This window comes from Anomaloglossus baeobatrachus, chromosome 3 (genome assembly GCF_048569485.1).
Source record: "Anomaloglossus baeobatrachus isolate aAnoBae1 chromosome 3, aAnoBae1.hap1, whole genome shotgun sequence".
Taxonomy (NCBI): domain Eukaryota; kingdom Metazoa; phylum Chordata; class Amphibia; order Anura; family Aromobatidae; genus Anomaloglossus; species Anomaloglossus baeobatrachus.
In genome coordinates this window covers 487,600,911-487,614,273 of record NC_134355.1, presented here as the reverse complement: position 1 = coordinate 487,614,273, position 13,363 = coordinate 487,600,911, and the positions used below count along the sequence as shown (strand labels likewise).

Genomic DNA, 13,363 nt, shown 5'->3' with positions numbered 1-13,363 from the left:
GCTTCTCCAATCCTTACTTCCGGTTCATCCTCTCCGGAGGTCGCTGGAGCCGGAGGTGAACGACCCGAAGAGGAGGGAGATGGGGAAAAAACAGCCATCAGGCTTTCCCGTTCCTGCCAAGGTTTTAATAGGTTGACATGGTATATTTGTTCAGGTTTCCGCCTACCGGGCTGCAATACTTTATAGTTAACCACCCCGACTCTTTCCTTTATCTCGTAGGGGCCTTGCCACTGAGCCAGGAATTTACTCTCCGCTGTGGGGATTAATACCAACACCCGATCCCCGGGTTTAAAGGTCCGCACGGTGGCTTGTCTATTGTAGCGACCGCTTTGCGCGGCCTGAGCCTCCTGTAAATGCTCCTTCACAATTGGCATGACCGCGCTTATGCGGTTCTGCATACCCAAAATGTGTTCAATCACACTTTTATGGGGGGTGGGCTCTTGCTCCCATGTTTCCTTTGCCAGGTCCAACAATCCCCGGGGATGTCGCCCGTATAACAATTCAAAAGGCGAAAACCCCGTGGATGCCTGTGGCACCTCACGGATGGCAAACATCAAATAGGGAAGCATCATATCCCAGTCTTTCCCGTCTTTTGAAATCACCCTTTTGAGCATGGTTTTCAGGGTTTTATTGAAACGCTCGACTAAACCGTCCGTTTGAGGATGATACACAGACGTACGCAACTGCTTGATCTGGAGTAGCCGGCATAGCTCTTTGGTCACTTTAGACATGAATGGGGTCCCCTGATCCGTAAGGATCTCCTTGGGCAACCCCACCCGGCAGAACACAGCAAACAACTCCCGAGCTATAAGCTTTACTGCAGTATGTCTGAGAGGTATCGCCTCGGGGTACCGGGTGGCATAGTCAACGATCACTAGGATGTGTTGGTGCCCTCGAGCGGACTTTACGAGGGGCCCCACCAGATCCATCCCTATCCGTTCAAAAGGGACTTCTATAATGGGTAACGGTACCAACGGACTGCGAAAATGGGTCAGGGGTGCGGTAAGCTGACACTCCGGGCAGGTTTCGCAGAACCGTTTTACCTCCCCAAAGACCCCAGGCCAATAGAACCTTTGCAATATTCGCTCCTGCGTTTTCTTGACCCCTAGGTGGCCACTCATCAGGTGTTTATGAGCCAAGTCGAGGACCCGCCGGCGATGCGGCTGGGGCACCACCAACTGCTCTACCCCCACGCCCCGTATTTCATCTACCCGGTAGAGTAAATCCTGCTTAAGAGCGAAATGGGGGTACCTTACCTGGGCACCGGGCAGCTGTGCCACCCCGTCAATTACTGTCACCCGACTCCGGGCATGTATTATTGTAGGGTCCTGGAGTTGGGCTGTCCCAAACGTATCCGGGGACGCCTCCAACTCCGGGATGGGTTCGACCGTCTCAGCCTCTCCTGCCAATACCTCTAGGGGCGACCTATCGGGTTCACATTCTGTCCCTATCATGGGGACCCCTACGGCAGGTGTCCCGGATTCAGGATTGTAGGGCTCAGGTCCCGGCCTGACCAATATCTGAGGAGACTTAGGGGGTCCCTTCCATAAAGTCCAAAAATAGGGCAGATCCCTTCCTAGGATCACGTCATAGGGAAGAGTGTTAAGAAGTCCCACCTCATGTTGCACCTGACCGCAAGGTGCTGTGATGGTGACAATCCCCGTGGGATAGTCTCGGCGGTCCCCATGTATGCAAACCACCCCCACGGTACGTCCTGTGGCCTTTACTTTAGCCCTCAAGGTGGATCGCACCAGGGTCACTAAGCTTCCGGAATCCAACAATCCTGTAACCGGACATCCATTCACCTGTATTTGGCACAAGTGGGGCTCAGTCTCTGGGGAGACCAGGTCAGCGGTACACACCACCTGAGCATACATTGAACCCCGCCGGGTAACCCCACAATCCATGGGCTCCGTGGTGAGTGGACACTGGGCTTCCATATGTCCCACCCGCTGGCACCGCCAACATCTAATGGGGACGGAAACCCCCTTGACGGGTTGTCGTTTAGGGTACAGAACCTTCCGGACCTCAGGAATGGTGGGCGCGGCCTCAGACGGGACGGTAGGGGACTCCTGCACCGTTGTCAGCGGTGGGTCCTTGGCCCTAGGCTTGGAGGGGCCGGACCGACGAGCGGTACGCAAAGTCTCAGTGTCCCGTATCAAGTCCTGCGTAGCCACATGCCGCTCTACCAGGGACACTAATTGGTCCAGGGTACTTGGGTCACCCTGTCCGACCCACCGTTGAACGGTGACGGGTAAAGTGCGCACAAAACGATCCACTACTACCCTTTCCACCATTTGCGCCGGGCTCAGAGTGTCAGGCTGCAACCACTTTTTTACAAGATGCAACAAGTCATAGGCCTGGGAGCGTATGGGTTTGGCTTCCTCACAGAACCACTGATTTACCCGCTGAGCCCGTACATAGGTATTCACCCCCAACCGAGCCAGTATTTCGGCTTTCAGGGTCACATAGTCAATGGCGTCCTCGGTACAGAGGTCCAGGTACGCTTTTTGGGGTTCCCCCGTCAGATAGGGCGACAATACCTCAGCCCACTGGGGGGTCGGCAGCTTTTCCCGCTCGGCCACCCGCTCAAACACCGCCAGGAACGCTTCCACATCATCCCCCGGGGTCATCTTTTGCAACGCTTGTCTCACCGCTTTCCGGACGCTGCCGTCGTCACCCGGTCCCGGGATTGTTGCTGCCGGTCCGGCACGGATCGACTTGGCCAGGAGAACCATCTGTTCTTGGTGCCTTTTTTCCTGCGCTTGTAAGGATTGCTGCTGACGTTCCAACGCCCGGAGCAGGTGTGCATTGGTCTGTTGCTGCTGTGCATTAGCCTCTTGTAGCTGTGCATTAGTCTGTTGCTGCTGCCTTAGTATGTCCTCCATGGCGTCGCCGGGTTTGGGCTGTAGTATAGCCGCTCAAATCCAGGACATGTGCTGCTGGGTCACCAGGGATGGATGCTACACCTCACCGGCTGTCATGCCCGCCGATTCTCCACCATATGTGAGGTAGCACGGTCGGCTGCGCAGCAGAAGACACGGGATCCAGGCATTAAGGTTCACAGCACACGGTTTAATGTCCAAAACAAAAGTCCACAACAAAATACATACGCCTCTCCAGCAGAAAGCTCAGGGAGTTCTGTTCACTCCCTCACACCCGGCACACCTGCTCTCGTTCCTGTTTCCATTTAACCCTTCCTTCAGCCTGTAGGGAAACAGCATTGACCCTGGAGTGGATTTACTTTCTATCATGGAGGGAGCACAGCCGGGGCGAGACATACCGGCCGTCATAGATAACCCAGGTCACAGTCTCACACCGCCAATCTAGAGACTGGAGGATCCACCTTGGGACATTGAGCCCAACCCTTAACTACGTCAGAGGGGAAGGGGTAACGTGTGTCAGTAAGGCGCTTAATAAAGCGCTTGTCCGGAACCGCTCTGGGCTTATGGACAGCATCTCTGAAGTTAGAGTGATCGAAAAACGCACTCCGTGTACGTTTGGGGAACCGAAACTGGTGATTCTCCTGCTGAGAAGCCGACTCCTCTACAGGTGGAGGCGGGGGAGATAGATCTAACACCTGGTTGATGGACGAGATAAGATCATTTACTAAGGCGTCCCCTTCAGGTGTATCAAGATTGAGGGCAACGTCAGGTTCAGAGCCCTGAGCTGCGACGTCCGCCTCGTCCTCCAGAGAGTCCTCAAGCTGGGAACCCGAGCAGCGTGAAGAAGTTGGGGAAGATTCCCAGCGAGCCCGCTTAGCCGGTCTGGGACTGTGGTCCGGGCAGGGGTCCTCCACGTGAGACCTAGGGCCCACCCTGGGAGCGCGCTGCGGCGCGGACCGAGAGGGGCCTGGGGGCGACGATCCAACAGGGACCGGGGCCTGTGTAAGGACCGGTCTGGACTGCAAAGCTTCTAGCAGCTTGGCAGACCATTTGTCCATAGACTGAGCCATGGATTGTGAAAGTGACTCAGAGAGTTTCTCAGCAAAAGCAGCAAACTCTGTCCCTGCCGCCTGGACAGGGGGAGCAGGGGGGTCTACCTGAGCCGAGGGGCCCACTAGTGACCGAGGCTCCGGCTGACCAAGCGAAACAGGGGCCGAGCATTGCTCACAGTGAGGGTAGGTGGAACCCGCAGGTAACATAGCCCCACAAGAGGTACAGGTCGCAAAAAAACCCTGTGCCTTAGCACCTTTGCTCCTTGTGGACGACATGCTGTTGTCTCCTAGGAGAGTGATCACTGAAGGTATATGGGAAAGGGTATACAGCCCGACCGAACAGAAATATATATATAGAATACGTATCTATTCCGGCACCCTATGGGGGACCAGCACCGGGTGACCGGTGTGGCTTACCGACCGCTAAAAAGCGGAGTGTGTGTCCTCCAGATTCCCTGCCTTAGGTCTCCCAGAGCTGCAGAGCTCTTCCCTGATAATCCTCCACCGGCAGAATGCCAAAAAAATGGCTGCCGGAGCTCTCAGGGGAGGAGTGGAGCCGTGGGCGGTGCTAGAAAAAGTGCGCGAATCTGGGGTCCCCACAGTGATCAGTGAGGGGGGAGGAAACATACAGGATGCTCCGGCCCTCACATCCGACGTCAGGTCGGCAGTCCCGCCCTTACCCCTGACAGGCAGGCCCGGGGGCGGGATTTTTGCTACTAGGCCGCGATGAAGCCAGGGACTAAATTTAAGACTGCGGCCGACAAGCAGGCGCGGTCGGCGCGGAAGTCCGCCAGTCTTCACAAATCAGCAGCTGCTGCAGCGTCCGGGAAGAAGGCGCTCCATGCACAGTCCCCATGGGGACACAGAGTACCTTAGAGATGCAGGGCCCGGTCCCTGAGGATGAATAGACTCCTGTCCGGCAGATTCCCACAGGGGCTGCGGAGGGAGCACGGTCCCAGTGAATGGATGACCGGTCAGGATCCCACTTCTCCCAGAGCCGCTAAGGGATGGTGAAGGAAAACGGCATGAGGCTCCGGCCTTTGTACCCGCAATGGGTACCTCAACCTTAACAGCACCGCCGACAAAGTGGGGTGAGAAAGGGAACATGCCGGTGGCCCCGAGGGGGCCCTCTTTTCTTCCAACCGATATAACTAAGTCTGAGAATGCATGAGTGGATGTGTGCCTCCTTCCACACAAAGCATAAAACTGAGGAGCCCGTGATGCACGGGAGGGTGTATAGGCAGAGGGGAGGGGTTACACTTTTAAAGTGTAATACTTTGTGTGGCCTCCGGAGGCAGAAGCTATACACCCAATTGTCTGGGTCTCCCAATGGAGCGACAAAGAAAAGCCAATTTTATTTAGATGCAATAATAGTATCAGCAGACTATCCCACGGTTCTGTGTACCCCAATCAGATGAATGAGAATTAGCATTTTTAAAGGAAACCTGTCAGGTCCAATATGCACCCAGAACCATACTCAGTTCTTGGTGCATATTTCTAATCCCTGCCTAACTCTCCATGTATCTAGTAGCATAGATAAAGAGATCTTTAGAAAAAGAATTTCTAAAGATCCTTTATGATATGCTAATGAGCGCAGGGACCAGTCAGCCCTCTTAGCATATTGGACCAGACAGGTTCACTTTAAGTAGTACAGCGCTGTGAAAAGGTGACTGCAATCAGACTGGCAAAAAGTGTATATATATAACACAGATTACCTTTTTTATCTTATGACTACTAAAGTGACTTTGCTTATACTTACAGGAAATGGTTCTAGGCCTTCTTGAATGACAAATCCCTCAATCACATGGGTGAGAATCTGTGGTTTGACTATGGCTTGAGGAAGCTTGCTATCCAAACCTGGAATGCTATTAGGCTTCTGTGTACTATTGCTTCTTGTAGTAGCAGCTGGTAGAAGTAGTGGTGGTGCTGGTATAGAGGCATATGAATTGTCAGATGGGAACTTGATTACTGAGGCACTAACTGAAGACACTGCTGTTGGGAGACCTAGAAATGTATAAAAACAGAACTTCACTATAACCAAGTACAGCAACATATCATATGTTAAACAGGTAGTCTGGTCATGTGATATCCTTTGGATAGGTCATCAATAACAGTTTATGGGAGTCTGAAACCTGGCTCCCCCACGATCAGCTGTTATTAACTATGGCGATGACCAGGTGCAAGCAATGACAGGAGCTTATAAACAGGAGCTTCAAGGCTACAACAATGAAAGAAGCTGTAGAGTGCTGCTCCGATCAACATTTACATTTAGCGTCTGCAGGGGATAATAACAGCTGAATGGTGGGGATGCTGGATGTCATATGCCAGCACATCCCATTTTGATTACCTATCCTATGGGCATATCATCAATGTTTCAAGCCACATTTCCTTAGCTAGATCGGGGGATGCTATCCGAAACCAATGCCAATCCCAAATGCATCGGTTGTCATGCCACCCACCTGAGCACGTTATTTAAAGTGTACTAATCATTTCATTCAAACCCGGAGCAAAAGCATGGTCTTTCTATTCTATTCCCGCACGACATGTACAGTAAGTTTGAAGTAAGGAAGAAACCTTCATGCAAGCATTTGGTATGCTTTTGGGGGGAGCTGAAAACATAAATTTGGGGTAAATAAAGTTGTTTTCAATTTTGTTAGTTGTTACAACGACGATGAGATAAGACAACATTTACGGAAACATCAGTGACCATTTGAATAAGTGGGTATTTTGACTAGAAGAAATACAGGTACTCTAAGGATATGCTCGTTTTACATAACAACACAATAGTGGAAAATATCCATTGTATATATTGCTGTCACACAGCGTTTTGCACAAAACTCACCTTCTGTCATGGAGACGTCAGGCTCTGTTTATATTGCAGAGTCTTACACTCCATCCAATGGCTTCTCTTGTGTTTCTGACAGGCAGACCCGGGCATCGACCTGCTGTCGGCTCCTTCACAGACAGGCTAGCAAGAGTTGGCCTCTGCTACCCTGCTCGTTAGACGTCCCTGCTCACATGTTGAAAGGAAGCCAATCCCTTCTGCTACTCCCATTTTTAGCCTGGAGGGAATCTTCTACCTATGCCAACTATAGTTTATGCTGTGTTGGTCTGTGAGTTGTGGTGTCCCAGGCTAGCTGGAGAAAGAGTTGCTTTGTGCTGTTGTGGAGTTAACTGTCGTCTTGTTGTTTCCACCCAGCTGTTGTTTTCCTCCTAATCTGTTATTGTCTTATTCCTCTGTGTGTGCCTGCTACGTGACAGGGTTTTGGTTTACCCTGATTGTCTATTTCTGTGGGTGAAATCATACTCCTGTCCCCCCACCCCTGGGGGAGGGGGTATAAGATCAGGCTGGTGAGGAGCAGAGCCAGGAAGGAGACTCAGACATCCCCACCATTAGTGGATCTCTGAGAATAAGGATAGCACAGGGCACCCTATTCTGTGGGTCAGCTTAGGGACTCTAAATACCCGCTATCCCCATAGTCCCTGTGTGACATGTGCTAACTTCATGCAGAAAATTGGAAAGTTATGCAACATCCAAAAAGAGTTCTACTACTTTTTTAAATGTCTCTACAAAACTAAAAATGTACCAGCAGCCATACAAAATACCACAGATCTGTCATGAGGCTAAGGAAGCCATGGAAATCCTCCAGATTACTATAAGGAATCTGTATCAGCCAAAGCTCCTCTAGAAACATTAGCATGGAATATATGGTTATTTTTACCTTGCATGATATGATCTGCAGGAAGCTCCACTCCACTCTCTAAAGGAAGTGCAGGGGGAGACAGCGTTGGCGGTGTGGGGGTCTGAGTAATCACACGTACACATTCGTGTTGCTCCATTGGCACTTCTTCAGGACACAAATTTTCTACTTGGTAAACCTGGATAGGAAATGCAGGTATCTTTGGGAACAATGCAGCTAATCAAAACATTTCCTTTATTTTATCCTTATAACTAAAACTTTTGCCAACATTTCCAATCGAAAGGTGAAGAAAGCACTAAAGCACTTAGTTTGAAGCATAGCCTTCAGTAAAATGTGCAAACAGAAACAAAATATTAACAATACTATGTCCACCATAAAAAAAATGAGCCCCTTAACTTTGCTGTTCATAATCTAAGATAGAACAGAGCACATACCCATTATAGTTTATGGGGCTGTCTATGTGTTTATTTTTATGTGGATCTGATCTCTCCCATCAAGTCAGTGGGTCAAACAAAAAAGAAATACAATGTCCCATTTTACGGTGTAATTGGTAAGAAAAGATTGGAAATATTGCAAAAGCTCACACATGGGACAAAATTATCTAAAAATCAGATCTAAAACAATGACGTAAAAGGTCAAAAAAGGCGGATCCCCAGCACAAAGAACGTCCATAGAACGTCATTAGAAACTTGAAATAAAGCTAAAATTTAATTTTATTCCAATAATGGTTAAAAAGGGAGGAAGAAGGAATAAAACATAACTCCTCCGATATACACGTTTCAGACGCGATCGTCCTTAGTCATGGTCCATTATTGGAATAAAATCAAATTTTAGCTATATTTCAAGCTTCTATGGACGTTCTTTGTGCTGAGGATCCGCCTTTTTTGATTGACTACAGCCTTCTTGACCCATGAGCACCGTCCGGATTTTCCTTCCTGGAATGACTACATGGTGGTGAGCTGATTTACTCTTTTTTTATAATGATGTAAAAGGGTCTGCTTTCATCTCGTATGCCCACAAAACTACTGAATGGGGTCTTATGAGATTAAGTAAAATAACAGATTAAATAACAGAACTACCGTAAGCGTTACTAATATTTGGAGATCAGTTACAGAGAACAAATGGCCCCCATACAGAACCTGCTGGTATCGGCCAACATTCTAATGTATATGGGGTCTCCCAACTCTTCCCTGACAGGTGATGTCTGGAAAAAAGAAGCATCTGACCTGTTGAATTTCCAATGGCCGACCCTTTTGTTCTCCAGCAGGTAAGCAGCTGCCAGAGACGTAAGGCAGCAACAAAGAATCCCTTTGTGCTTTCATATATCCTTCCATCCGAGTCATCCCAAAGATGTGGATCTCAAGTCATTGCAAAGTTAGCACATAATAATGCTGGCATTGTAGTTTTTCAACAGCTGGAGAAACTACCATTGAACACCACTGCTTTCATATTTTATTAGTGGCCGATTAGGTAATTGTAAATAGGAACAGTTGGCTAATAATCAAATATGGAAGCCATGGAGAGAGGTTGTCACTCATTCCAGATGTTTAACTGCATAGCTAGGCAGATTTCCTATGAAAGTCAGTCAAAGCAAGGTGCTTCCTACTCCACACTAATGAGGGGCAAATACCCCGAAACAGCTGTCTGTGGATGGATACCATGCTTTGGTATAGGCAGTTTCCTTGACTGGAGACTGCCCTTCCCGTGGTTGTTCCTTCCCGGTGAAAGACCTGGCTAGTTTCTTGCCAGCGTTGAGAAACATGTGATGGTGTCTCCGAGGCATCCTTGTTTTGCATATTTTCCCTGGGGGCCTTGTTCTAGTGTCACTGCGTTGAGAAACACGTGATGGTGTATCCGCGGTGTTGGATGTTGATCTCCCCGAGGTCAACCATCCTTACCTATGTAACCTCATATTGATAACTTACCACTGGTGACTCCACTTGTGCTGATGGTATGTGCAGGTTTACCGCAACAGTCTGAGGTGGTGGAAGTGTCTGGAAAGGCAGCTGAACGAGAGCTTCGGCAGCAGGAAGTTCTTCTTCTGTTAGTAATGCATTCTGCACCAGAACCTGGCCTGGAGTTAGGATTTCTGGCTGTACTGATATGGTCTGCATGGACTGTAAGGGCAGACACTGGAGCTGGGAAGCAGGGGATACAGGCATATTGGGGGAGGTTGCAATTGGTGATGACAAGGACTGTAGTGATGACTGCATTGGGTCTATAGGAGACAGTAAATGTTGGGCCGTGGATGCCATTGTGTGCTGATGCGATGTTCCAGTATTGGTTCCTGGGGTGACTATAGATGAAGGATGTGTTGGAATGACAACTTGTGGTGATGCATGCAATGTGCTCTGTAGCTGTGTGTTTTCTCTGGTTGGAAGTGTTGACTGCACAAGCAGAGGCGGCTGAGAATGAATTAGGGCTTGTGGATGAATGATTATAGTTGGAGACTGACATGGGGTCTGTGCTGCTGATGGTGACACAACTACAGATTGCTGAGCAGTGTGTGTGAGGGTTGGAGATGGAGGAGGAGGAGTTGGGGCTGGGGTACTGTGATGTGAATGAGCACTGCTGGGCAGGGACAGGAATGCCGGGCTCTGAATTGGCACACACTGTTGGGTAGATGGAGACTCTAAGGCTGGGTTATGTAAGGTGATGGTCTGAATCTGATGCCGATGTTGTATCTGCTGCTGCTGTTGTAGTATCATTTGATGATGTGGCAGCTTTGGTGGATCGGGGTGAAGTTGGATTGTTGGATGTTTAACCAAAGAATGTGGCTGGACTGACGAATATGATACTGTGAAGAGAAATAGTAAAATATACACTAAGCAAGTCAATGAAGACATTGCATAGCAATATTCTTCTGTCACATCACTCAAGAGTTTCATAACTGCTATCCCTACTACAACAAGATAATCATTCAAGAGACATGGTACTTATCCCATAGGAAACTTTGTAACAGCCACTTAAAAAGAACCTGCCATGTAATCAATGCTACTAACCTGTAGGGGTTCATCTGCAGGATAACAGTACTCTGTCGCCGTGCAGCCGCCGCACTGAGAGCCCTACTGCTAGGGGTAAAGATGAGCAGACCCTGAATGTCCGGTTTCGCTGGGTTTGGCAGGAATTTAAAAGTTTGGTTCAGTACCCGGATTTGATCCCAGACCCGAACCCCATATAGCTCAATGGGAACCGAATTTAGGTGCTGTAAAATGGTCATAGTAAGGGCTCAGGGGCTGCATAAGGAAGCAAAATGGGGCTAGGAGCAGGACAATTGTCCTGCAAACAAATGTGGACAGGGAGTAAATTAAAAAAAAAAAGTGGGGTCTACCCTATATTTGATAACCAGTGTAGGTAAAGCAGACAGTTCTTCCCGATTGCACTGCTGCGGTGGCATTCAGGGTAATGCTTTTGGGGTTAGTAATGGAGAGGCATCAGACACTATCATTACATTGTTTCTATTGACTTAATTTTCTTCAGAGCACCTAATACTACAGTTGAGCCGGGTTTTACCCTATATTACTACCATTACTAACTCAGTAAGTGTATAGTTAAAAAAAACAAACACACAGGAAAAAAAAATTGGTAATTTGAATAAAGACTCCTTCACACTCTCTTATTCAACTATATATTAATTACCGTAAATAGAAATTCTCAAAGTTCCGACGTAATCCAATGGTGTAATGTCCCACGAACGAGGCTCCATAGGTCATTCCTGGGCAGCGGCAGGCATGATATTTCTTGCTCATGAGAAATATCGGGTAAGCTGCTGACCTATGGAGCTGATCAGAGCGAGGCTCCATAGGTCAGTCATGGTCAGTAAGACCTTACACCATTGGATTACATTGGAATTTCGAGATTTTTTTTCATTAATAAACTAGTGAACAAGGGAGTGTGGGGAAGTCTTTATTCAATTAACTATTTTTTCCAGTGTGTGTGTGTGTGTGTGTGTGTGTGTGTATTTAACTGTACACTTACCGGAAGTTATGTCACAAGGTCACAATGCATCTCTATGAGAGTCAGAACAAGGCCAAAACTAAGCTCTCATAGACTTGTATTGAGTTGTGACCTCCACGCGCTCCATGAAACACTAGAGCTGCCGGCAGATCACAAATCAGTGATAGAAGGTGAAGATGTCAGAAGGTGAGTAAAAGACAGGGGTCAGGGGACTTGCATGTAAAGCACCACTCCAAGGGTGCAATTAAAGCCCCAATGACAAGTAATAAAACGGTGAGGTGTGGCTGCTCAAGCACTGAGGTTCCTGACTAGTGTGTTATTATAGTAGAAATTATTCACACTTAAAATGCACTTGTAGTTTCATAGAATAACAGGAAAAAACTGATTACAATAAAACATGCCTGGTGCGAGCAGCTGATGTAGACTTGCTGTACGTGTTACAGCTGTGCAGCGGGATTCGGATCCTGGACTGTCTCCTTTCCGGCTTGGCTCATACGAGTCAGTGTGTATGGTTTTGGAACTTGTGACAGTGGTCTTGTGACACATAGCAAGGGACTGGTCATGGTTATTTATTTTTGGAGGACTGTTTTGAGGGCACGAGATTTCCAATATTGGTGGGCTCCGTAGTGTTAAATTCTGAACCTGAGAAAAAATACTGTATATAGTAAATACACTTGTCAGAAAATAATTATTGAAAGCTATTGACAAAATTCAACATTTACAAATTGACATTTTTCATTAATACTTGCTATATCTCATACAACCAAACAGAATTAAATCCTCCAACCAGTTTACCATTTATACAAATAAAATGTTATGAATAACTGATAGAGACATTCATCTATTGCGCAGGAAGTGCTACACAACCCAGTTCAAGTAAGTGGGGCGCTGATACAGTGTATTCTACAAAGGGGGACCGGGAGTGTTGCTGTGCAGGAATACACTGTAGTGAAGGCACTGAGGCCACTACATTGTAAGGCCTCTGCCACACATACCGTATTTTTCGCTTTATAAGACGCACCTGATTATAAGACGCACCCCCAAATTTGGTGAAGGAATAGAGAATTTTTTAATAAATGGGGTCCGTCTTATAATGCCAGTGTCCGTCTAACAAATAATATAGGGTATATGTCCCTCATAGCCCCCTCATCCTAAAATTAGCCCCCTTAATCTGGATATGGCCACCTTATATTGAACACGTCCCCCAGTGATGCCACATTTCCCCTATGGCTGGCACACATCCTCTATGGCTGGCAGACAGGGCCACTGTGGCAGGCAGACAGGGCCACTGTGGCAGGCAGACAGGGCCACTGTGGCAGGCAGACAGGGCCACTGTGGCAGGCAGACAGGGCCACATCACCCTCTGTGGCAGGCAGACAGGGCCACATCACCCTCTGTGGCAGGCAGACAGGGCCACATCACCCTCTGTGGCAGGCAGACAGGGCCACATCACCCTCTGTGGCAGGCAGACAGGGCCACATCACCCTCTGTGGCAGGCAGACAGGGCCACATCACCCTCTGTGGCAGGCAGACAGGGCCACATCACCCTCTGTGGCAGGCAGACAGGGCCACATCACCCTCTGTGGCAGGCAGACAGGGCCACATCAGCCTCTGTGGCAGGCAGACAGGGCCACATCAGCCTCTGTGGCAGGCAGGCAGGGCCACATCAGCCTCTGTGGCAGGCAGACAGGGCCACATCACCCTCTGTGGCAGGCAGGCAGGGCCACATCAGCCTCTGTGGCAGGCAGGCAGGGCCACATCAGCCTCT

General features: G+C 48.7%; 1 protein-coding gene across 3 annotated transcripts in view; it reads right to left on the bottom strand.

Annotated features, from left to right (window-relative positions):
• The window catches only part of PHC3 (polyhomeotic homolog 3), a 163,554-nt gene that overhangs the window by 73,327 nt on the left and 76,864 nt on the right, over window positions 1–13,363 (bottom strand). For all 3 annotated transcript variants that reach the window (XM_075340638.1, XM_075340637.1, XM_075340639.1), the window contains exons 7-10: window positions 11,997–12,237; window positions 9,564–10,435; window positions 7,660–7,816; window positions 5,697–5,941 (exon numbers count right to left, since the gene is read on the bottom strand). In XM_075340638.1, coding sequence (XP_075196753.1) covers window positions 5,697–5,941; window positions 7,660–7,816; window positions 9,564–10,435; window positions 11,997–12,237 — 1,515 coding nt within the window. The remainder of the gene's footprint in view (window positions 1–5,696; window positions 5,942–7,659; window positions 7,817–9,563; window positions 10,436–11,996; window positions 12,238–13,363) is intronic.